This window comes from Panthera tigris, chromosome D4, assembly GCF_018350195.1.
Source record: "Panthera tigris isolate Pti1 chromosome D4, P.tigris_Pti1_mat1.1, whole genome shotgun sequence".
Classification (NCBI taxonomy): domain Eukaryota; kingdom Metazoa; phylum Chordata; class Mammalia; order Carnivora; family Felidae; genus Panthera; species Panthera tigris.
Window position 1 is genome coordinate 26,674,570 of NC_056672.1, and position 26,032 is coordinate 26,700,601.

The 26,032-nt window shown below is 41.0% G+C and overlaps 2 protein-coding genes across 5 annotated transcripts in view; one reads left to right on the forward strand and one right to left on the reverse strand.

The window, feature by feature from the left end:
• Positions 1–7,888, forward strand: part of NAA35 (N-alpha-acetyltransferase 35, NatC auxiliary subunit) — a 94,809-nt gene extending 86,921 nt beyond the window's left edge. For both annotated transcript variants that reach the window (XM_042964332.1, XM_042964331.1), the window contains exons 18-23: positions 1,020–1,156; positions 2,018–2,085; positions 3,025–3,165; positions 3,556–3,678; positions 6,742–6,822; positions 7,551–7,888. In XM_042964332.1, the coding sequence (XP_042820266.1) occupies positions 1,020–1,156; positions 2,018–2,085; positions 3,025–3,165; positions 3,556–3,678; positions 6,742–6,822; positions 7,551–7,610 (610 nt within the window). In that variant the 3' untranslated portion in view covers positions 7,611–7,888. The remainder of the gene's footprint in view (positions 1–1,019; positions 1,157–2,017; positions 2,086–3,024; positions 3,166–3,555; positions 3,679–6,741; positions 6,823–7,550) is intronic.
• Positions 7,889–9,135: 1,247 nt separating this feature from the next.
• Positions 9,136–26,032, reverse strand: part of GOLM1 (golgi membrane protein 1) — a 57,160-nt gene continuing 40,263 nt past the window's right edge. For all 3 annotated transcript variants that reach the window (XM_042964336.1, XM_042964334.1, XM_042964335.1), the window contains exons 6-10: positions 25,134–25,263; positions 20,585–20,744; positions 19,623–19,895; positions 17,993–18,106; positions 9,136–11,373 (exon numbers count right to left, since the gene is read on the reverse strand). In XM_042964336.1, the coding sequence (XP_042820270.1) occupies positions 11,297–11,373; positions 17,993–18,106; positions 19,623–19,895; positions 20,585–20,744; positions 25,134–25,263 (754 nt within the window). In that variant the 3' untranslated portion in view covers positions 9,136–11,296. The remainder of the gene's footprint in view (positions 11,374–17,992; positions 18,107–19,622; positions 19,896–20,584; positions 20,745–25,133; positions 25,264–26,032) is intronic.

Genomic DNA, 26,032 nt, shown 5'->3' on the forward strand with positions numbered 1-26,032 from the left:
AAATATGTTTGCCAGTTTGCCATTGCTACCAGGAAGCATAGCATTCAGTTTAACTTACAGTACCTAAATCATTCCAGGTGTTTGGGTTTTTTTTTGGTTTTTTTGCCAGTTCATGCTGTTTTGATTTATCGAATGTGTGGGTTTTGTTTGGCTACAACAAAAAGGAATGTTGTTTATCCTAAGGTGTGTCTTCTGACTAGTTTTCGTTTTGCTTTAAAATATTTTTTTTTTTTTTTGTAAATGATTTAATATTGTAACCTGCCTTACAACTTTTGGGGGAATTTTGGAAATATGAATTAAATGCTCATCCTTGATCATAATAAAATTTCTTCTAAATCTTTGATTTTAGCTTAATGTAGTAGTGGTCCTTGATGTTTATTATGATTATGTTATAATCATAAATATTCATATCCTAGATTTGAACTGCTTTTCTGGCATAGGAGAATGTAATGTTGGTTAAACTTCTGAAAAGTTAGTATTGGGTGTACTGTTACCTGTTTCACATTTCATTTATTGATTAAGCTCAAGTAAATTATAAGCCTGAATGTTCTTAATTTTTTAGAATGCTTTGGTATATAATGCCTACAATTCAAAATTTTTTCAGTATTAATTGCTTTCTTTCACAATTAATGGGAAAAAATAAAATATTTACTTAATAGGTTGAAGGTGTGAAGAGTGTTCTGATATAGTTAGTAAAAAGGAAAAAACAGCTTAATGGGCATTCATTTGATTTACATACATCATTATCAAGAAGTTCGTAAAATGCGTATCACTGTAGGAAATTAAACATTTTTAAGCATTGTCCAGCAACATATAAGTCTACAAGAAAGGAAAAGTTAACCATCTGTAATGCTAATTTCTTGTAAAATCTGTCAGTTATCTAATTGGATAATCCAGGGTTTGTTTGTTTTTTAAGATTTTTAAAGCAGTATTAAAAATATCTCTTCATTAAGAGATACATGTGATAAAGCTGTCTCATGTAGACATCTTCCATTAACTCACACTTGGTACCCTTTAAGGTATCTCTCTGAATTCCTTTATGCATGGTTGATGTCCACGTTAAGTCGTGCTGATGGCTCCCAAATGGCAGAGGAAAGGATAATGGAAGAGCAGCAGAAAGGCCGGAGCAGTAAAAAAACAAAGAAAAAGAAGAAAGGTACTGTGGGCTCTTTTTAAATTCAAGAAGTAACTAACATTGGAGTGCACTTTAATTTCTACGCATAAATAGATGGACAGCTACCTGTGCCTTGTTATGGTTGAATTAGTCATTACACCTCAATCTCACCCATCTTCTCTTGAGCCAAGTATAAGATAGACACTGAGTCCCACTGTTAGTGACATAAGCCTCCTTGGAGCCTTCCCTTGCTTTTCTTTTACTTCTTTGCTATTCCATGTGTTGGAGGGCCTTAGGACAAGATGAAGTAGACACGTGGAGTGTGCAGGCAAGATAAATTAAGGCACAAGGCAGCAGGAGATCCTTGATCTTTTGACAGAAGGCTGACAGCTCAGGAGGGAAGTGGGTCCCGAGCTGTGCTGGTCCAGTGGCACAGAAAGATGACCGTAGAGCGCGGTGGGCAACTGAAGAAGAAGAAATGTTTCCGGGGCACTGCCCTCGGGATCACTAGGGAAGGGTGCAGATACTGCTCCAAATGTTAATAAAATATTACTTTGTGTTTCATGAGGGTTTCAACAGCTTGGGTGGGTTATTAAATGACTATAGCCATGGGTTTCCTATTTCAGAAGTTAAGTCTCTGTAATGGTGAATTCAAAAGAAACCCAAATTACTTCATACCAGAATTTTATGGTATTACTTACTTTAGGGAATATGACTTTTTAACCTTCCAGTTATATTTTATTATTTGTAGATTTTGTTCATAAAACTAAATTTAACCTGTAGGAACAAACTGAATTTTTAATTTTAGTAAACAAGGTGGAAGATTTTTTTTAAATTAGATTTTCTCCTGCAATAATGCGAGAGGAGGGGGAAAAGACTGGGTGATTTTCTTTTTAATTACAGTTCGCCCATTGAGCCGAGAGATCACAATGAGCCAGGCATATCAGAATATGTGCGCTGGAATGTTTAAAGTAAGTTGTCGCAAATGAAGTTCTTTTTGCTTTTCAACACATAGTTTAATTAAAACGGGCTTTCTTCTGTGATTCTTTCCAGATTCTGATTTCACCTTTGTGTTTATTAACCATCTGCTTGAAAATTACCTTTTGCCCAAGTCTAGTTTTCATTAATTTGTTTATCAAGTGTTTATCAAGTGTTTGATTATCAATTCATTTGATTAACGGATGTTAATTTAACACCCTTGCTGTGTGTCACATATCTTCTACTGAGTACATTTAAGGATACCGAGTCTAATCAGAGGTGATCCTTGTCTCAAGTGTCTAGGTAATGACGGGTCAGGTGACATGTGTGACACAAGTAATAAGAGAAGGAAGAGTTTATTTCTGGTTCATGATCAGAAGAGGTTTCTTGGAAGAGAGAGGTTTGTATTTCTTTAGGAGCATATTAGGAAGAGGGTGAGCTCCACAGCTTAAGCAAAGCACTTTTAGGAGGTAGTACATACTAACTCGTAAGTTGTGCTTGGCAATTCGAGAGATTATTTGCTGCAATTTATATTCAAATACATAAAACAGAGCACGGACTTGTGTTTGAAAAATAGGACCTGCGCTTTTCGTATTATATCCTACTTTTTTTTCTTTAGAAGCTTTTATTTGAAGGTTTCAAAGCTACTGTGAAAGCGGAAGTCCTAGAAAAATAATGTGCATGTGGTACAGTTTCACTTGGAAAGGTAGTAATATATTAAACATTGGAACTTGACAATTTTTTATATAATGATGGCATATTACATCATGAATACTGAAGCCAGTTTTTCTCTTCCTATTTCTGATTTCTGAGCCTTAAAGTTGTTTTAGCCCTGTGTAAATAGCTGTTTCTTGTTTTCTATTCTGTATTAATAAGGATGTTCACTTTGTCATGTTGATATCATCTTTTTTCTCATTTTCTTTTCCCTTTAGACCATGGTAGCATTTGACATGGATGGCAAGGTTCGAAAACCCAAGTTTGAGCTTGATAGTGAACAAGTTCGATATGAGCACAGATTTGCTCCGTTCAACAGTGTGATGACACCACCGCCGGTGCACTATCTGCAGTTCAAGGTGATTTGGCTCATGAAGCAACTGTAAAGCATTCCGTCTTAGACCTTAGGTCTTGTACTTAGCCATTGTGTTAAAATGGTCCAATCCAGCCATTATTGGGCCAGTGACAAGGTGATAAAAGAGCAGTTTTAATTAGTGTGAAAATTACTTGGCTTTTTTTGGATGCACTCATCAAATTGAGAGTTACTTTAAGTATGAGGATCATATGAGGATCATATGGAGATTGAGAATTGAATATTACACAGGAAAAATAGGGACATATACCAAGTATTTGCGTTAGTGTCTCTATATAAATCATGAGTCAGTAAAGAATTCTTTAATTAAAAAAGGTATTTTAGAGTTTTTCGTATTAAACATGTTTTGAATAATATAGCATTTCCCCCTTTTTAGGAAATGTCTGACCTCAATAAATACAGCCCTCCTCCTCAGTCTCCAGAACTGTATGTTGCAGCTAGTAAGCACTTTCAGCAGGCAAAAATGATACTGGAAAATATCCCAAACCCAGACCATGAGGTAAGACTGCAGTCATAGTAATTCTAGAGGAAAAGCTTGGCAGGAAATATGTATCTTACTACTGGATGACAGTTTATAAAAATGAACCTTAACAGTATTAATAGTGAAGCCTGTCGTGGTTTTGGCAAGGATTTTAAATGGCTTTGCTTACCCTAGCCTTTTAAGACTTAAAATTTATGTGATGAAAGTAAATGCTCTTTTGTACAAATTTAGAAATCAGTGCAAGGAGAAATTAAGACATAGAACCGTAAAATGAGTAGGAAGAACACAAATAAGATCCAGAATGATCCACAGTTCAGAAATGTTAACATATAAAATATTTATTTTAATGTGTAGTTTACTATATTGAAATATAATTATATAAATCTTAAAAATATTAAGAATGAGGGGCGCCTGGGTGGCTCAATCGGTGGCCATCTGACTTTGGTTTAGGTGATCTCACAGTTTGTAAGTTTGAGCCCCATGTCGGGCTCTCTGCTGTTAGCACGGAGCCCGCTTCGTATCCTCTGTACCCACCTCTCTCTCTGCCCCTCCCCCACTCATGCTCTCTCACTCTCACAATAAATACACTTTAAAAAAATTTTTTTTTTAAATATGAAAAATGATCTAGTCATTTATCACAGGAAGTAAAAACCTTATTCCACTTGACCATTTAAAATGCTAGTTCGAACGCTTTGAGATATCATCGTACAGACCTTAGAACTTGTAGAATACTAAAGTTGTGCAGTCTTGTTATTTTCACAGTTTGCTGTGTACCTAATCACATTGAAATGCATGTATTCCGTAAATGAGAATGCATTGCCTGTAATAGACTGTTTTGGGGAGTGTATCTTGGTACAGCTTCCATGAAAGAGAAGTTAATAGCAGTTCTCTATTTAAAAACAGAGATGCTTAGGCCAAGCAGTTCTGCTTCTTGGGGTTTATTTTTTCTGCATGAGCACGTGTGGGAAATGAGTGCTTAATACACAAGAGTATTCATTGCAGCAGGATTCTGATGGCAAAGGAAATTTCACTGTCCCTCAGTCGGGACTGTTAAATGAATTACGATACATCATATATTGCAATAAAAGGACAACAGAAGATCTTTATGTACTGTAATGGGATGTTCTTCAAGATACAAGAAGTTTAAAAAAAGCAAAGTAATAAACTGTGTATAGTATGCTGCCACCAAGTCTGTGTGTATGTGTGCAAGGATTATGGGAATATAATATATCTCCAGAAAGATACATAGGAGTTGATAACAGTGTTTGCTTCTTGGGAGGGGAACTGAGTGCCTTGGGAAACAAGGATAGGAGAGAGAGGACTTTTTGTCGTGTATAACCATGCAGTAAAAGAAAATACAAGGGGAGAGGAAGGTACCTATAATAGATAGCATAGATTTTTTTCAGTGGACTTCATTCATTTACTCAGCAAATACTTGTCTACTATGTCCTCAGCCCTGTGGTAAAAAACTAGTGGGGGCCCCTGGGTGGCTCAGCTGGTTAAGCGTCCAACTCTTGGTTTCAACTCAGGTCATGATCTCGTGGTTCTTGGGTTCAAGCCCCACATCAGGCTCTGTGCTGACAGTGCAGAGCCTGCTTGGGATTCTCTCTCCCCCCTCTCTCTGCCCTCCCCTGCACGTGCTGTCTCTCTCTCTCAAATAAACTTAAAAAAAATTTTTTTTAATAGTGAAAAAAAAATAGACAAATCCCAGCCCTCCTGAGGGCAGTGGAGGCTAGTGTGTGGCAGACACCAAATAAATAATAGAGTGTACTAGAAGATATTAAGTACTATGAAGAAAAATCAAGCTAGGAATGGGGATAGCAAATAGAAGTAGGGAGGTGGGAGGGGGATTAGGCATTTTTTAATTAAGATGGCCTGTGAGCAAATCTCAAAGGGAGGTGAGAAAGCAAGTCACAGGGCTGCAGGAATTGAGCCCTGTGGGCAGTGGGATCTGCATGTGTACAGGTCCCTAGGCCACTGCTGGAACGGGGTGAACAAAGGGGGGCGCTGCTGGAGAGTTTTGAGCAGAGCAGTGACCAGAGCGGATTTTTGTTCTGAAAGATCACTCTGGCCCTGGTGCTGAAAATAGACTGCGGTAGGGGCAGAGGTGGAAGCAGAGGAGCCAGTTGGCAGGCCACAGCAATAATCTGGTGAGAGGTGGTGGGGACGGTGGAGGTCATCAGAAGTGACTGCATTCTCTGAGTATGCCAAGGTCAAGATGGATCGGATGTGGGTGAGGAAAAGAAGAGTTAAGGAGGACATCAGGGTTTGGGCCTGAGCCCCTGCATGGATGGAGCCAGTGGGGAGGGCTGCGGGTAGAGCAGAACAGGTGGGAGCCAGGGCTGGGAAGTCAGGAGCTCAGGTTGGGAGGTGCCCGTTAAATGGCCAGACGGAGCTGTCATCTGGACAGGTGGATGTGTGATGAGGCTGAGGAGAAGCCATTCCAGACCTGCAATGAGGGGTGTTTCTGGAGAGAGGTCAGCAAGGAACAGTGGGAACATTTTTCCTCAAACTGCACACTACTCCCTTTGAAGAGGAATACAGCATTCCTGTCCTCTGCTGTTCATGTCTAGGTGAAGGCTCTTGAGCGAGTAGTAGTCAGGAGTGACTGTAAACACAGGACACTGCCTCCCTGCCAGGTGTGGTTCCCAGCTCACGATACGTATCAGCTCATTTAGTAACCCTCCCAGCATGTCTGCAGGATGAGTCACATTATTGCCCCCATGTTTATAGATGAAGAAACTGAGGAACAAAGAGGCTAGAGAACTCAAAGATTTCATAACTAGTACCTGGCAGAGGTGGGATTTATAGCAGACAAACTGCACAGTCTGGGCCACACCAAGTGCCCTGCTGCCACCTCTGCAGCCTGACATTCTTCAGGTTCAATGAGAGGGAGACCTAGGGGCCCTTCTAGGCTGTCCGGGCTGACCAAACTAGAGCCCTGTGGAAAAGTATGTCTGTCCATGTTGCTCAATTGCCTTTGTTTAATAAAACAAAAATAATAAAAATTTAAAAAAATCTAAAATGTAAAGACATAAATGAATTTTATGTTTTGATAGCTTAATGTTGCTCATTGTTTAGGTCAATAGAATTTTAAAGGTTGCCAAACCCAACTTTGTGGTCATGAAGTTATTGGCAGGAGGACACAAAAAGGAATCTAAGGTAAGTACATTGTGGGGAAAATAAATGGGTGTTAAATTATTGTAAAACCTTTTTTAAGTAAGATGCATAAATATTATTACAAAAAGAATTAAAACATTCAAAAAAGAGGTTCATCGGCAGAAAATAACTTGAGTGTACCATTTTGCTTTGAAACGGAGAGATTTTATGGACTTGGTTTCTAAAATCTGCCCTTCCATTCCCCTCCCTCCCTGTGTAAATTACCAAATGACTTGGAGTAAAACAAAATGTGTGAAAACAAATTTATGGAAAAAAGGTAACAGACTTTGTTGAATGGCTTAAGAGATGGTAAATTCTTTAAACTTCTCTTGCTGGTGGTGGTACACCATCAGTGCCGTATCAACATGTGGTGTGCTGCTGACCATTTGCCCATTACATGTACCTGTTTATTCCCCGAGCTTCTTCCTGTCTGGCTTATCTTCTGCCTTGCTTTACTAGATACATCTCATTGCTTGGTACTCTGTTGACCCAGGAACTAAAAAACGCGCTATGACTCTTTCCTGTAATTTAAGTCCATTTTCCTTTGTTAAGTGTTCTTTCATAAACCCAGAGTTAAGCTAGTTTTCCTTCCAGTTTAGTTTCTAACTTGTCATTAAACCAGTTTTGTATCTCTTGTGCTGTCTTACCTCTAAAATCTGGAGAAACTCTAAAAAACTGTACTGTCTGAATATTTGTAAATACATTAGTTTACTTTCCGCCTTTCTTTACAGGTTCCTCCTGAATTTGATTTCTCTGCGCACAAATATTTTCCTGTTGTGAAACTTGTTTGAGAGACTGAAAGGGTCATAAAGGGGTAGAATCTACTTTCAGATTCTAAGAGGATCCATCCGTCAGTCTTACCACGTAACGTGAAGTGAAATGGATTTCTTAGATAACAACCTATTATAAGAAATACTTTTAATTTGACAGCCTTATACGACGTGAATGAAAACTGCTGTTTTAAAGTGGTTTGTTATGTTCCATGGATGAAACTGGTCTTACTGAATGCATCGATGAACGTTCTATGGTTTTATTACAGATTTAATCATAAATCATTTTTTATGAATGAGTGGAAATAGTGTTTGTAAAGGTTAATAAATTTCTTGACAAAAAAAATGCACCACTGGAAATTAGAAACAACAGCACTTTGTTGATGCATGTTAAGAATTGAAGGTGTTTACACTTAAAGTCATTCAAACAGATTATTCAGAAGTTTCAAAACAAGGGATTTAGCAAACACTTGTATGGGGTTTTGGCAAAATACATTTAAAGGGAATGGCGGGTGGGGGGGGGCTCTAGACTATATAGGGAGACCAAATTACATGGGGATTGTGATTTTGTGTGTCATGATGTCTTAAATTATATACCTGTAAGAATATAGAGGTTTTTAAAAACATCCTTTAACTGTCCTTTTGGCACTTTTAAAACATTATGCGTAATGTTGGCTAGTGACATTTTCAAAAGGTAGGAATGTATAGATTATGTGTAGGGTTAGGTTTAAATGTGACATACTCCTTTTTGGTTACTACTAAATACTCAGTTTAACCTGTGAAATATTTTCAAGTGGGGATCTTTCCAGGATCTGCTGGCTTGGAAAACAGACTTCAGTCCACCTGTACCTGCAGACCCATCGCTAGAGACCCCACCCTTCCTTCGCTGCACATCCATCTTCCTTTCTCATGCTATCAGGGATTTTTATTCTACTTTAGATGGTGTAATTTGTCTCAACTAGTGAGGGCCTTGGTTTACAAAGCTCATTGTATGAAATTTATACATAATTTAAAGATGTCAAGTCCTTTAACTTTCCCAGAGATGTGTTTCACAGGCACACCAACGATGAAGCATTTTACTTTAGCTTTTTAAATGCATGTGAGAATACCAACTTTGAGTAAGCCTTCAATATATACATTATCAGAATTTTATAAGCCATTTTCTAAGGGACAGTAGCTTAGTACACTTTGTACTGCTCTCTGAGAACTAACACATACCATTATTTACACAAGCCGTTTCCCCAACTCAGACACTAATGAACATTTTCAAAGCCTAAGCTGACAATATGAAAAAATATATAACCCAGTTAATGGAATCTTCTTGTGTTTTTTCTAAAATTCACTTCAGAGATCAGCATTAGAAGTTGAGTGTCCTATAAACTATCGATTATTTGTAATTAATAATCTCTTAGTGGGAGTAGACTGATCCCTTGGACTTTAAAGAACCTTGAATTCGTACCTCAGGTTCCACTGTGAATGGATAACCAGATACTACCAAACAATCCTGCTAGTTATTGGTCTAGTTATAGAATGACCGCACACAGACTTAACAGGGATTGGTTTATTTCTCAAATTCCATCACATGAAAGTACATTATGTGCAGTGCTTACACTTCAGGAAATCTGATTGCGTCTTGCGTAGGGAATCTGCAGTCCCATCTGTAGAAAAGAGATGAATCCTCACACTCCTGTCTACACGCCATTTTGAGTATAGAGGAAGGTGTGAATTTAAAAGTTCGCACCTATTAAAAATGGGAATAGCTGATTTAATTTTGGCTGAAACCAAAAAACCGAAGTGTAGGGGATTTGAGATCTACTTGCTTATTACACAGGTTTTTGTTTAAAATAAAAACCACAACACATCTATGAATCGTTGCCTTGCAATAGGTGCCTGCGTGATCTCAAGGTAAGCCAGGGGTAATAAAGCACGACTGTCTGGAGAAACAGCTCACAGGACACCCCTCCTGAATGAATGGCCTTTGGAGCCTCAGCACATGAAGATGGAATCAGTGTGGTTATTTTTTTTTATTTATATTCACATCCCAGCTCAGTCCACAAAAGGTTTAATAAGGCAAATCACCACCCTTAATTCAGTTTGCAAGCTGATTCTTCAGGGACCCAGTACGGCATGAAGGGAAAACAAAGCAATTGGACTAACAGTCCTTTATTTCTCAGAACTATGCACACTGATTAAACGTGAAATGAAGAGACTTTATTAATTATTGAAAAAGCAAAACTATCAGCCCTAAGGCTAAGACACAAAGGGAAGTTGGACAAGGACTTAGATAAAACCTTACAAAGCTGTGTTTAACACCCTTCTTTGCCTTTTCCAGGTGGAAGAGTTTAATCTTAGTGATTAACAAAATATCCTACATGAGTAACATTCACATTGGAGATCTTAACCTGAATGCAAACCAGGTCCTGCCTTCAGGGCCTGCCAGGGGTATGGGGAGTCCAGACCAGCTGAGGGGCCGGTGTCCAGCTTGCCAGCTGTCTGGCCTGCAGGGCTCTAACTTCTCTGGGCCCCCATTTCCTCTCTAATAAGCATCACCACCCACTTGCCCTTTAGAGGGCCTGAGAGTCACACAAGTGAGACTGCCAGTCATTCGTAAGTGGCAAGAGCCTATTTACCAGAAATACTGAGAAGCAGCTCAATGTGAATTAGGATTAGTCCTTTTCAAATTAACATTGATTTTTAAATCACTTTTTAAAACAGTCATCTACTACGAGCCAAACGTATAGACTGCCAAAAACAACTTGTGTTTCTCCAGCCTTTCTAAACTTTCCATCTGTGTAACAACTGTATATACCCTTAAGCGTCAGCTTCCTGTCCTCCTGTAGTGAACGGGCAGTCTGTCCACAGCAAACACGCCACCATGTGCCTTGCTGCCCTCCGTGCTCTGCCACAGCCCCAGGATCAGCTCTGCTGCTGCCCCCGTAGTGGCAAAAGTCAATCCATTTGTGGCTCTTGGTGATACGGACTTCTTAGAAACAATTTTGCTTTGCCCACACATAACTAAGCAAAGTAAGAACAAATGTTCAAATTATAAGTCACTTAGAAGCATTTTTGTACATTAATGACAAAGGTTATACAAGTGGTCTTTTAAAAATTTCTCACAAAATGTCTCTGTCTACAGACTTGTTCAAAACTGTTGGTAGTGATGTTTGCATTAACACTTTTGCGCTCTAGGCCACAGAATGAACCAGAAGTGAGCGCATGACAGCATAAACCAGTAATCATTCATTGCTGATCGGGGAGAACAGAAATACCAGGCTGGTACCTGCTGCTCAGCACAGCATGTGATGGGGACACCAGAGGGACCAGAGAAGAATGCCCAGGTGTGGTGGGTCTTCTTGGTGTCAGAAGACAGACTCTTCCTACAGGCTCTGATTGTTTTCAGCAAAGTTACATTCCAGAAGAAGTGCCACTGTCACCATACTTGCAGGAGACCCTGGGTTCTATTTTTGGTGTTGATCTTCTCTTACCTATCAGCTGACAAATTGACACCATGGTACACACTTCAAAAATACCCCCAAAAACCACCTAACAGACCATCATTTTCCTACATAAAATACATATTAAAACTCCACAACAATCATCTTTAGATGTGTATTTTACTTAGTACATTTCACAGTATTCAACCCCTCATAAATATTTTGTAGTGATCTCTGTTCAATCCTGACATCAAGTACAGGATTCCAATCGATTCAGAGTGTGTGATTCCTCTTTTCACGCTGATCAAGTAAATTTATCATGTCTCCTTTCTGATTTTCAGCATTAAGAACTAAAAAAGAAAAAAAAAAAAAAAACACATAATATTCTGATATCAAAACATTTAGGAAAACCAGCCAGGCAGGCTGCATTTGACCCAAGTGTCCAGAAATTGCCTCATCAAGAGGACAGCATCTCCCACGGCAATATCACGGGGCACTGCATTCCCAATCAAGGACAGCAGAGCAAAGAGGCTACAGGTCTGGCCACAAAGGTGCCATGAAATAAAGCTATCAAATAAAAACTCCCTATTTAAAATAGTGAAATAATGCCCCATTGCCCTCTAAAATGGACAACACAAAACGTACTAACATTTTTTGATAACATCACAACCCTTGTGTGTTGCTTGCATCCCTGTTTGTGAAACTCTGAGCCCGACGCAGGCACTGCACTGCGGTACATCTACCGCCGCCCCCCACCCCCGTCAGCTCTACTGCAAAGTCTTCCCTTTACGGAGACGAAGCCCAAAGCCTCCCTGTAGCTCCACCGTCCTTGCTCTATCCCCTGACACACAAAGGACAGGAAAAGACCTCACAAAATCTAAAACCACCATGCTGACTTAAAACTACTACATATTAAATGGTGATTTGCTTAAATGAATTAAATGGCTGCCTTAAATTAGTAACTGTCTTTTAAAGTTCTCTATTCAGAGTGACTGTGTGGCTCAGTTAAGCATCTGACTTCAGCTCAGGTCAGCATCTGACTTCAGCTCAGGTCATGATCTCACAGTTCCTGAGTTCAAGCCCCACGTCGGGCTCTATGCTGACAGCTCGGAGCCTGGAGCCTGTTTCAGATTCTGTGTCTGTGTGTGTCTCTCTCTGCCCCTCCCCGGTATCTCTCTCTCTCAAAAATAAAACATTAAAAAAATTTTTTAAAAATCAAAAAGTTCTCTATTAAAGCTGGAAGGAATGCCTTTTTCTAACCTCCCTGGAGTCAGCAGGGTCTGAAAACTATTTTAATGATACGATGGTGATAATTCTTCAACTTAAAAGAGCTGACAGAGCATTTTTCTCTGCCTCTGTCCTTGCTTTGTGGAGCACCTGAGTGTAGGGGATGAAAGAGCCCAAAGCTTCACTGCAAAGCCAGACATTTAGGACACTACTGACTTAAAAGGATGGTGAAAGAGGTGTAAGGCAGTAACCACACCAGAAAAGGTGTGCAATCCTCCCAGGACTGAGGTGCAACCAATGATAAGGAACAGAAAAGCTGGCTTTGTATTTGCTTAAAATTCTGAATTGCTAATATGTTCATGTTCTGCATTAAATTGCCTACACAGTCTGAAAATAACTTAAAAATCAAGTTAGGATTCCCATTTCTAGAACCCTCAACTCTACCAACTATAGCCACTGGCATGCTGGATGAAATATGAAAAGATATTTTAAAGAAGCACTGTTGAATCAAACCCAAATTGGGGGACTTTCTAGCAAATAACTCGCTACAACACTTCAAAAACTATCAACGTCGTAAATGATGAAGACAAATGGTTTGGGGTTAAAGGAGCCAAGGAGGTATGACAATAAATGCAGTGTTTAATCATGGATTTAGATCTTGGATCAGAAAAGTGGTATTAGTTGGACACTTCACTACATCAGAATAATAGCATTGTGTCAGTATTAATGTCTTCATTATAAGATGTTAACATTTGGGAAACCTGGGTGAAGGGTATATATTATTTTATTTTTAAATTAAAAAGTTAAATTTTAAGATACTAAAATGCATCGTCTATAATAAAAAGGAATAAATAAAAGGGAATCTGGGGCACCTGGGTGGCTCAGTCAGTTAAGCATTCAACTCGATTTCAGCTCAGGTTGTTGTGATCTCATGGTCATGAGATGGAGCTCCGCCTAGGACTCCATGCTGAGTGTGGAGCCTACTTGGGATTCTCCCTCTCTGTGCCCCTCTCTCACTCTCTCTCAACATAAATAAACGTTAAAAAAAGAAGAAGGAATCTACGAGGCCAAAAATGAAGTAAAAGAACTCCTAAAGGTAATAAGCATCAAAGCTACACCTGCCCTGAGGACTTCTGAAGCCTGAAGACTCCGGGCTTCTCCCTTCATAGCATCAAAAGATGCAGAGGAACAAAACATAAAGATGAGGACTGCACTCAAGGCAGCAAGTCCAGAAGCAGACCCGTATATAAAACTGAAACTCCAAATGCTCATGTCCTTGGTTTAAAGGTAATGGAAAAGTGGTGCAGTGAAAATGGGCAACAAGAAAACCTAAGTGGTTAGAATGTGGGACTTTTAATCGAGACAACCATGCAAGTGTATAATTTGAACTCAATTTTCCTATGTGAAACAAAAAAATCCGAAGAGAATTTACTGAAGTGGTAGTGAGTCTGTAACCCTCCTTGAGACTAATAGAGGTGAATGATCTCTAGTGCAATACTACTCTAACTCAGTCCCCTGAGACTTCCTACAGATAAAGTTCCCAGGAAACTAGCTCACAGTTAAAAAGCACAAAACACAAGGAAGCAAGCTATCATGAGGACAATCTGCAGAAACAAAAGAAATACCCACAAGGTTTTCAGACACTGCAATTGGAAAACATGGTATAGAAAACTTGGAGATTATATTTATATATATTTTTTAATGTTTGTTTATTTTTGAGAGAGAGAGCATGAGTGGGGGAGGGGCAGAAGAGGAGACACAGAAATCTGAAGCAGGCTCTAAGCTGTCAGCACAGAGCCCGACACAGGGCTTGAACTCATGAACTGCAAGATCATGACCTGAGCTGAAGTTGAATGCTTAACTGACTGAGCCACCCAGATGCCCCAAAACTCAGATATATTTAAAGAAATAAAAGATGTTTGAAAATAGGAGCAAGGAATAAGAATACTTAGAAATGAAAGCAAAGCATGAGTTAAAGAACAGAGAAGGCATAGCTGAAGGAAAAATTGGTGAACTAGAAGCTATGTCTGAGGAAATCATTCTGAATGCAGGGTAGAGAGGCAGAAATGGGTAATATGAGGGGCGCCTGGGTGGCTCAGTCAGTTAAGTGTCTGACTTCAGCTGAGGTCATGATCTCACAGTTCATGAGTTTGAACCTGCATCAGGCTCTGTGCTGACAGCTCAGAGCCTGAAGCCTGCTTCACATTCTGTGTCTCCTTCTCTCTCTGTCCCTCCCCTACTCACGCTCTCTTACTCTCTCAAAAATAAACAAACATTAAATAAATTTAAAGAAAAAGAAATGGGTAATATGAAAAAGGGGGTAAGAGACAGGAAAAGAATGGTAAGGTCTTTTTTTTTTTTTTAATATGATAGATTTTTTTTAAGTTTATTTATTTTGAGAGAGGGCAGGGGAGGGGCAGAGGGACAGAAAGAAAATCCCAAGCAGGCTCCACACTATCAGCACCAAGCCTGACACAGGGTTCAATCTCGTGATCTTTGAGATCATGACCTGAGCCAAAATCCAAGAGCTGGACACTTAACTAACTGAGCCACCCAGTTGCCCCAGGATCTAACATTTCTGATCTGAGTTAAAGAAGGAAAATGGGAAGAAGCATTATTCAAAGAGATCTTGACTGAGATTTTCCAGAAGGACTAGCTGTTACACTTAGAACATTGTGGTACAGTGTGAGTAAGCAGAGAAACCAATGGAACAAAAAGACCAAAAAGTAGATCTGAGTACAAATGGAAATCTATTTGGTAAAGGTAGTGCCTCAAATCACTAGCCTTGAGATGGTGCTGGGCCAAATGAACGGCTCATCGGACAAAGAAAATTGGACCCAAACTTGTGCCACATACTTGAATACATTTGATGTTAATCAAATGAATCGGAGATCTAAATGTAAAATATAAAACCAGATGATCCTGGGAAGACAGTGACAACAGTGGCACAGTTTTTGAATCTCTGGGTCCCCACATGAAGCCACTACATTAAAAAACTCAAAAACCACAGACATTCACAGCAAGAGTAGATGACAAGGAATCATGCAGACCCCAAAACACAGGCAGAGACAAACAGCAGCAGATGGTGTCTAGAAAAAAAATGGGAGCAATGGAGCACCTGATGGACCTGAGAAGAGGAGAAAAGAACCCCAAACAGGCAACACATTTACACCAGAAAGTACTGGGCCAATGTACAAACTGCCGCTTGAAGCAAGAGGGTTTCTGCCACCCCCACAGCAGGTGACCACAAAGTGGCCATGGCAAAGACGAGGGGGTTGGGGGAGGCTGAGCCCCACGAACTTCTGAAACTCATCTGCTGGGGCTCCTTCCCACATAGAGCCCCACGAGCAAAAAAAAAAAAAAAGGAAAACTCAGCTGAGTGTGAAAGAGAGCAGAGGCTGAGTAGGGACAAGGGACCTGAAAAGCAGATAAAAGTGGGGAAGGTCCCACTAGTCAAAGAAGATGGGACAACTTGAACTTCAAAAAGAATAAATACAACTGAATGAAACCCATCATAATAGGTTTAAATCCATTAAGTTTGTATATTTAAAATCATCGCCTTCAAAGGATAACAGGAAAAATAATTCGTTATTGTGAAAATTGATAAATAAAAAGAAGCATTTATCCTACGTTCTATGACTAAAACCACTGACTTGCCTATTTATAAAAATATCCTAATCAACCAATGAAATAGAAATGGTTCAATTAGAACACCACCACCAAAGAATTAAGGAAGGCACTGAACATCAACTGATCCTTCCATCACAAAAACAAAGACATTACCTGCCTCCTGATGAAAGAACATACCACCACCTACCATGTTACCACAGGCTTGAATTCAAACAGAGTCTTATCAAGCCTCTGGATATCAGCTGCCAATTTACAGGAAACAGAGCAGAAATAAGAACATACTAAGCTGTACTATGAATATATAACCAGCACTGTATAGACTGTGGAAAACTCCAGGGCAAACGGAGAAAAGGAATGGAAGGGGAAGCTGTAGACTGAGAGAGACTTAAAGATGTATCAATTCTAAGGAAATGGGAAAAACTAAATTACGGTGTTCAGGGAGACCCACTTGAGCAATAAACCCATAAAGCAATGCAAGAAAACGCTTACTAGATGTGGGGAATAAGTTTAAGAATTCTCTGAGTTTGCACCAATGGGTTAACAAGGCTTAGGGCAGAAAGCCGCCACAGGACGAAAGCGCTCATCGTAGAACAAAGCACAGAGCGGAAAGCCACTTCCACAGAAAGAAAGTGTCTGTTCGAAAACAGGTAGAGGCAGAAAGCCACGGCAGCAGGGCGAAAGTGCCCAGGGTTAGTCATTAAGTAAAAGCATAGGGCACAAAAGCCACAGGGTGAAAATGCCCAGAGCTAATTAGTGAGAAAAATGCCTTGTTGACCCTGAGGTAGCATGCTCTGTCTTAGTCCCTAGAAAAGCTAAGATAAACAGACATAGCACCTAGTGCCTGCCATAAACAGCCATCTGCTCAGCACTGGGATTTTGTTTTGTATTGACCCAAACCCCTAACACCACATATCTCACACCCGAGTTAATGATCACTATTTCATTGTCTCTTTCTGCACGTACATCATGTTTGTAAGCCTTCTGATCCTAACAAAAACAGAGCAAGGACCCTTTCTCAGGGTTCTTGTTTCCTCCCGGACATTAGCCTCTCTTGTATTCAATTCTGCATCCACTCTCTTGTGGGACAAGAGAGAACTCCAGACTCAAAGTCTGCGACGACTAGAAAGATCAGGATAGGGGATAAGTCTAGAGGATGGGGAGAAGGGGGAGGGGAGGACATAAAAGATTTTAAAAGTCATATGGCAGAAAGACACTATATAAAACCAAAAATCAAACTGGGAGTATTTACAACTGACATCACGGATAAAGGGCAATCTCCCTAGCATATAAAAGAACTCTTAAAAACTAAGAAAGGAAACACCAAGAATCTGACAGAAAAATGAATTTTAAAAAAGGGAACCAAGGAAGCACAGGATACTAAAACAAGAGTATGTGGTCGGAGGGATCCTTCAAGAACAGGAGGTAATAGATGTGAAGGGTGACAGGGTCAGGAAAGCCACCAGTAGACAGGGTGTCCAATGGATGCTAAAGCCACACCATTTCAAAGCATCCCCCTCGAGTGACAAAGGGAAGATGGACCTTCGCGATGTCGAGACCTGGCAGGCAGTGCTGTCACTAAACCAGTATGTGCCTCCCGGTGTGAAACAAGAAGGGCACATACAGCTACAAGATGTCCAACCAGAATCCAATCACAAGCCAATGGACAAATCCAGAATCTGATACATCCCACTGCCCTGCATCCTTTAAAAATTCAAAATAATAACACAAAGTGCCACTATAAAAAGCTGCTTGGAAGTACTGTGCAGACAGTGAGGCCTTTTGACTGTTGCTACAGAGTGATCAAGTGGTGACCTAGCCATTCTGTCAGGAAACCCCTAGAAGTCACGAAGACAAATGCTCCAGCTGATACCCGAGGGCTTCAGCCCCCTGAACACGCAGATTTTCTGAAAGGTCTTCATCTTGGGCTTCTCTGCCATCCCCTCCCTCCACTGCACGATGTTTAAAGGCTTCTGAAGAAAAGAAAGTCTCCTTCAAATGATGGATTACTTACAACAGTAATGTTGGGACGCATTTAGTCACTGCCAAAGTGAAGGACCACAAGGGGAAATGCAAGGCGAAACTCCCCACCCCCGCCTCCACTACACTTCTTACCATTCAGATTTCTGTCATTCCCTGCAAGGGCTGCCTGCTTGTCTGTTTCCGATTCTGCCTCATTTTCGTCCATGTTGTAGTCCTCCTCTCCTCCCAGCTTCTGCTGGTTTCTCCCTGCAAACAAGCACAGGCACAGAGCACACAACCCACATCATTTCTCTCTCGAGGCCACAGGGGCACCCGAGCCCAGGACTGGGGTTTTCCGGGTCACAGCTTAATGATCCAGTCTTTCTGTGACCTCTCAGGAGGCAGGGGGGACTTGTGTGCCTGCTGCCTGAACAAACAGCAGGTGTGAAGTCTCTACTTATGTTCTGTCTAATTAAACTCTGAGTCCATATAAACCATAGCCCTCAACACAGGTCAATACTCAGGGCTGGAACTGAGGAACCTAATGAATTAAACCCATATTCCAGTTTTCTGAAGAGACAATCCACTCAAAGTTAAAGGAAGGCACCACTGTTGCTGGAAACAACAGGTTTCTAGTTAATGACGGCACCTCCACAGAAGGGCTGGTGATTCTGACAGAAGGAAATAGAGCAGCTACTGGGAGTCGAAGGATGGCTTTTTCCATCCTGCCTACACAATTCAACTATTCATCACTAAAGTCAGCACCGCAGAGAACAACCAGAAAAGATCAGGACGAAATGCGTTCAAGAGACACATTCATAGGGTTTCACATGAATGTCTCATACACACATATTGGTAGACTTCACTCTGGTATGTTTCCCTGTGCTCACTGCCTGACATGGAAGTGAAGCACATGCCTTTGGCCCTTGCCACTTTCTTGTAAATCAGGTCACTACAAATGCCCCAGGATGACGTGTATCCTGCAGGCCCTGCGGGACCTCGAACCAATCTTCAGCTGTTATGCTCCACGGCCAGTCTGAAACCTGAGTGCCACTGGGTCGGCTCCCTGACTTTCCTTTTCTTTTTAATTCTTCAACTGCACCCTCATGAGAGCACATTCCTCAGAAAGAGAAACTTGAATACAAATTAGATCGAAAGAACATCAAGGTAATTTTCACAAACAAGCACATTCCCCACTCCTGTTAGTGGGTCATCCCACTGACAGGTATCTTCTCTTCCTAAGTGTTCCTGGCCCGGCCAGGAGTGAAGTCTTCCACACCTTTTAGGGACCCAAGTACACCCCAGGATACTGTGCTGATCTCCATTTCCCACACTTTCGTGAGCCTTTAAAGAAAAGTCAACCAAACCAGAGAGGGAGGAGTCACGTGTCACTTTGCTGCAATGCTCACATTGGCACAAAACCCCCTCTACCCAGTCATCCCTCCCTCCATTCCCAGGGCACCGGTGGCAACACCACACCACATGAGGCTGCGGAAGACGCAGGCCAGGCGTGTGGTCCAGCGTGGGCTACGTTCACAAGACACCTAGCACCCACGTCAGGCCTTCCACTGAGACGCCCCCCGCCCCCCACCGACTCCCTGTGAACCTGCAACTGGTGCGAGCACACAGCTCTTCCCTCCCGCCTCCCACTCAGTAAGACACCCAAGGAATGAGACCAGCAGATGGCAAACTGCTGTTCGGGAAGCTTCCTAGGGGCCCCTCCAGTGTCAGGGGATGGCTGGAGGAAAGGAGTCTGCGGACGCCCACAGAGCAGCTCACGCACCTTCCTCGTCAGCGTCCTGCTCCTCCTCCTGCCCGTCGGGGACGACCAGCTGGTCCCGCTCTAGGTCCTCGGTGTCCTGGTTCTCTGGGCTCTCCAGCAAGGCTGCTGGCGCCCGTGGGGTGTGGCCCACCGCCTCCGCTTCCCCAGTGCCTCTTCCACCCGCAGGCCTGTCTACATCGGCCGCCTGCTCTGGGCCCGGCGGTGCCGGCGGCAGCCCCGGCCCGTCCCTCTGAAGAGCCTCCTCGCCGACGGCCTGAATCTCGTTGGTCTCCTCTGTGCACAGAACACCGTTCACTGCAACCTCACCAGCATTTACTTTCATTGGAACAAAAACACAACCCCTCATACCACTCAGTTTCTGGAGCCTTCCCAGGGGCTGTGGCTAGGGGAGCAACTGGGTAATTTACTCTGTGACTCCGTAAAGACTCCAGGTGCCACTCAACCTGCAGCTCATCTTCAGACCCATGAGGAAGAGAGAAGTGCTTCAGGGAAAAAATTTGGACTCAGTTATCCTGATTACAGGGACAACCGACAAGCTGAGGTTATCTGATGGCAATAACGGAGACAAGTACTTGGGAGTGGGCTGTGCCGGCCGCCACGGAGTCATTCCACAGGGACACAGCAGCCCCTGGTTCCCAGTGACAGCTGCCCAGAACTCAGCCATCTCCCCGTAATCCCACAGTCCCGCTGATGTCCTCAATAAAGCACGGCCTGGGCCTCTCTTTACACAGCTGCCAAAGAACAAGGCACTTGGTTTACAGGGACGAGAGGTAAGAGAGGGAGGGGCCAATTCCCGGTGCCCACAGAGACCGTCACCTTCCTCCTGCAGCCCAAACCCAGCTCACCAACTGCCTCCAGCAGGGACACTCTGTCCTGAGGCCCCGTGCACAAATATTGGACACGAGCTGTCATCACATGGCTTTGCAGAGGGCTTCCGTGTATAATTACCAAGCTTCACTCACCTTTCTCACCTCGTCTCCTCAAATCCACAGCCACCTCAGAACTGGGGGCTGGTGTCTGGGGCTCGCCATCACTGGGCACGTTTCCTTTCACTGGTGGCACCTCTGCCTGGGGCAGGTCGACTGCCTGTGGCCTGGGCTGAGGCTCGTCGGGGGCTCGGAGCTGAAACAGGAGCACAGGACGGCCAGGGGGCTCCATGACCTTAACCTCACAACAATCCCAAGCAAGGAGTGGATGTCCTTCTGACAGTCAACACACTGAAACCTTGAGAAATGCTATGATATACACCGATCGTGCTCTACCAGCTGGCATAAATCCAAGCTCTGAGGTTAAGACCTCCCAGAAAGTATTTTCAATACTGTATTAACAAGTAGGCAGAAGATCAACAAGGACAAGGAAGACCCGAACACTATAAACCAACCACACCAGACTGACTTCTATAGAACACTGGCCTGACAAGAGCAAATCACATTCTTCAAATGCACATGGAACATTCTCAGGGAGAAACATACTTAGGCAACGAAACAATCCTCAACAAATTTGAAATGATCGGAGAACATGCTTTGTATGATGTCAATCACAATGGAATGCAATTATCAACGACAATAAAATTAGAGAAATTCACAAATATGTAGAAATGAGACAACACACTCCCGAATAACCAGTGGATCAAAGAAAAAACAATAAATGCAAATAAGAGAGAAAAATGAAAACAAATACATAACATACCACACTTAAGGGACGCTGCTAAAGCAGTGCTTGGAGGGAAATTTACAGGCCTATATTAAGGAAAAAAAATAGAAAGATCTCAAAACAGTAATCTAATCTTCCACCTTAAAATACTGGAAAAAGAAGAGCAAACTAAACCTAAAACAAGGAAGGGCACAATAAAGGTCAGAGCAGGAATTAAGAAATATAGAATAGAAAAACGACAGAAAACATGCATGAAATCAAAGTTAATTCTTTGAAAGAACAAAATTGACAAGCCTTTAGCTAGATTAAACAAGAAAAAGAGAAAACTCAAATTACTAAAATCAAAAATAAAATAAATGCAAATAAAATATTAGACCTTACACAAAAATATTAGAAAAGAATACTGTGAACAACTGCATGTCAACTTTGAGGACTTAGATGACATCAGACAAGTTCCTAGAACAATACAAACTACCGAAACTGACTCAAGAAGTAGGAAATGTGCATGGACTTACAAGACATTGAATTAGTAATTTTAAAATGTCCTCCAAAGAAAAGCCCAAGCCCAGATGACTTCACTAGTGAATTCTAGCAAACATTTAAAGTATCAATACCAGCTCTTCACAAACTCCTCCAAAAAATAAGAGAAAGGAATACTCCCCAACTCATTCTATGAAACAAATATTACCTGATACCAAAACCAAAGACAAGAAAACTACAGACCAATATCTCTTAAGAATACAGACACCAAAATCCTTAACAAAATACTGGCAAAATCAAATCTAGCAACATATAAAAGGATTATATACCATGACCAAGTGGGATAAATCCCATGAATGTAAGGTTAAACATACAAAAATCATTCAGTGTAATATATCAACATAAAGGACAAAAGAACACAAGATCATCTTAATAGATGCAAAAAAAAAAAAATTGACAAAAATCCAATGCCTCTTCTGGATAAAAACACTCAACAAATTAAGAACAGAAGGGAACTTATTCAGCTTGATAAAGTCCATCTATGAAAACACACAGCTAACATCAGACTTAATGATAAAAACCAAATGCTTTCTCTCCATGATCAAGAACAGGGATGTCTGCCCTTCCACCTCTGTTTAGCACTGCCCTAGCCAGGGCAACTAGGCAATAAAAAGAAATAAAAGGCATCCAGACTGGGAAGGAAAATGTACAACTATCTCTCTTTTTTGGTGACATAATATTGTACACAGAAAATCCAAAGGAATCACACACCAACAAATAATATTAGAATAAAGAAGTTCAGCAAGGCTGCAATACGATATATATATATCAATATAGAACAGTGAATTGTATTCCTATACACTAGCAATGAGTAAGACAATAAAATTTAAACGATTCTATTTATGATAGCATAAAAGATACAAGTAAACTGAACAAAAAAAAGTGCAAGACTTCTGTAAACTACAAAACATTGTTTGAAAGAGATTTTTACACTTGACCTTAGCCAAAAGGTTGAGAAGCAATGTTTGAAAGAGATTTTTAAAGGACTTAATTAAATGGAAAGACATCCCACATTCATAGAACAAAAGATGTCCTATGTTGTTAAGATGGCAATACTTCCAAGCTGATCTACAGAGTCACTGTAATCTCAGTCAAAATCTCATCCAACTTTGTTGAAGAAATTGACAAGCAGATCCTAAAATTCATATGGAAAGTCAACCAACAAAGAGGAGTCAAAATAGTCTTTAAAAAGAACAATGTTGGATGATTCATCACTTCCTGACTTCAAAGCTTACTACAAAGCTACAATAATCATGGTGGTATGATATTGACATAGGGGACAAACAGACCAATGGAACAGAACTGAGAGTCCACAAATAAACCCTCATATTTACAGTAAATTGATTCTCAACAAAGGTGCCATGGCAATTCAGTGGAAGAAAGAATTGTTTTTTCAAAAAAGGTGCCAAGAGACAACTGGATATTGACACGCAAAAGAATAAATTTGGACCCCTACCTCACACCATCCATATACATAAAATTAACTCAAAATGGATCACAGGACTAAATGTAGGAGCTAAGAACTATAAAACTCTTAGAAGAAATTATAAATCTTCATGACCTTGGGATAGGAAGCAACAGAATAACAAACTGGACTTTGTCAAAACAAAAAACTTTTATATTTCAATGAACATCATGAAGAAAGTGAAAAAATAACTCATAATGGGAAAAAATATTTGCAAGTCATATAGCTGATATCTCTCTATATATACATATATATGTGTGTGCATATATATATATATACATATATATATATGCATACGTGTGTGTATGTATATACATACATAAAGAACTCCTACAACTCAATTATAAAATAACTCAATCAGAGGCATCTGGATGGCTCAGTCAGTTGAGCATCCGACTTCAGCTCATGTCATGATCTCACGGTGAGTTCGAGTCCCACATTGGGCTAGCTGCTATCAGCACAGAGCCCACTTCAGATCCTCTGTTCCCCTCTCTCCCTGCCTCTCTCCTGCTTGGTGTGTGTCTGTCTCTCTCTCAATAATAATAATAATAATAATAATAATAATAATAATAATAATAAAACATTAAAAAAACTCAATTAAAAAATGGGCAAAGGATCTGAATAGACATTTCTCCAAGAAAGATATACAAATGGCCAATAAAACACAAGAAAAGATGTTCAATGTTAGTTATTATGTAAATGCAAATACAAACCACAATGAGATAGGACTCCACACCCGCAGGGATGGCTATAATGACAACAACAGATAATAACCAGAGTTGGCAAGGATGTGGAGAAATCGGAACCCTCAAATTGCTGGTGAAAATGTAAAAGAGTGTGATTGTTTTTTGAAAACAGTCTGGCAGTTTCTCATTAAACACTGAGTTACCATATGACCCAGCAATTCCACTCCTGGGTATATACCTAAGAGAAATGAAAACTTAGGTCCACACAAAAATGTCTACATGAATGTTCACAGCAGCATTATTCATAATAAGCCAAAAACTAGAAATAACCCAAATCCCCATCAATTGACAAATGAATCAATAAAGTGTGGTGCACACATACGATATTATTCAGCCATAAACAGGAATGAAGTATTCATACATACAAACACATGGACGAACCTTGAAAGCATTATGCTAAGTGAAAGGATGTAAACACAAATGGCCACATATATGATTCTACTGACATGAAATGTCCAGATAAGGCAAATCTATAGAAACAGAAAGTAGATTAATGGTTTTCTAGGGATGAGATGGGAAAGCTAACAATTATGGGTTTATTTGGGGGTAATGAAAATGTTCTAAAATTTACTGTAATGGTTGCACAACTTTTGAATATACTAAAAACCAATGAATTGTGACTGTTACATGGGTGAATGTATGGAATGAAAATTACCTCTCAATAAAACGGTTATAGTTGAAACTAACAAACAAAGATTTCCTGAAGGTTTCGAGCAGCAGCTTCGTGGGCCAAACTTCACGCACCCTGCCAACATGGGCTCCCGGCCCCCCTACTGACCAGCTGGTGCAGGGGCCACAGTATTTAACCATCTCCATGAGCCTCAGGGCCTTCAAAACAGAACAACAGCAACTCTCTCCCAGGGTGGCTGTGGAGTCACCCTGGTAAAGTCACCCTGGTAAAGCCCTGAGCACGGGGTCGGGTCAGAGCCCGGCATACCCGGTCAGAGTCCCAGCGTCCAGAGACAAGGCTGGTATGTCTCAGGGAACCAAACCTACCAGGGACGGCAGAGGTAAGAGCAAATCAGACAGCAGATAAGGGAAGTGAATGTCTGAACTGAGGGGAGGAAAGCCTTCTGGAAATTCTGGACAGAACAAAACGAGGATTACCTGCTGGCCTTGGTCCTTTTTTTCATTCAGGTCCCTGGAAGCGACAGCTTCATTTCCCTTTTTGGTGACTTCTTCTATTCGCTCCTCACACTGCTCCTTCACCTCTTTCATCTGATTGATGCACTGGCTCCTTTGGTGAAAGAAAGCGAAAAAAAAAAAAAAAAGACAAATATTTAGGGATGTGTCTATACACCAAGTGTTTCCTGCCACGACCATGGAATCCACTGTGTCAGTAAGAGACAGAGCTCATCGTTTTCCTGCTTCCAGCTCTGTATCTCAAGAGCATACCTAACGCAGGGCAACATGTGTGTTTCACTTATTAAGTGGCAAGAAAACTAGTTGACTGAAACTCACTAAAAATTTGTCACACTGTTCTAAAACAAGTGAATTTTATTGGTTAGAAAAAAAAGTATTTTAAAAAATACAATCTGTGTTGTGGCGCCTGGGTGGCTCAGCTGGTTGAGTGTCTGACTCTTGATTTCAGTTCAGGTCATGATCCCAGGGTTGTGGAATCAAGTCCTACATTGGGCTCCATGTTGAGTGTGGGGCCTACTTGGGATATTCTCATTCTCTCTCTCTCTCTCTCTCTCTCTCTCTCTCTCTGCCCCTCTCCCTGACTCATGCTTTCTCTAAAATAAGTTAAAATTAAAAATATATATACAACCTGAGATATAGTAAGAAATACATACATTTGGTCTTGTCCCCAGCTATTAGCTCAGAGCACCTAAAAGTCCTTAATTTCCTGAGTAATAGGAGAGTCTTCTGTTAGTCAAAGGGAGTCTCTCTGGACCAGACCTCAGATTATGCTAATTCGCTGGCTCATGAAGCCTTAGGATGGGGGCTGGTGGCCAGAGGAAACAATCCCATGATTATAGGGTTGGACTTTCAGCCCCACCCCC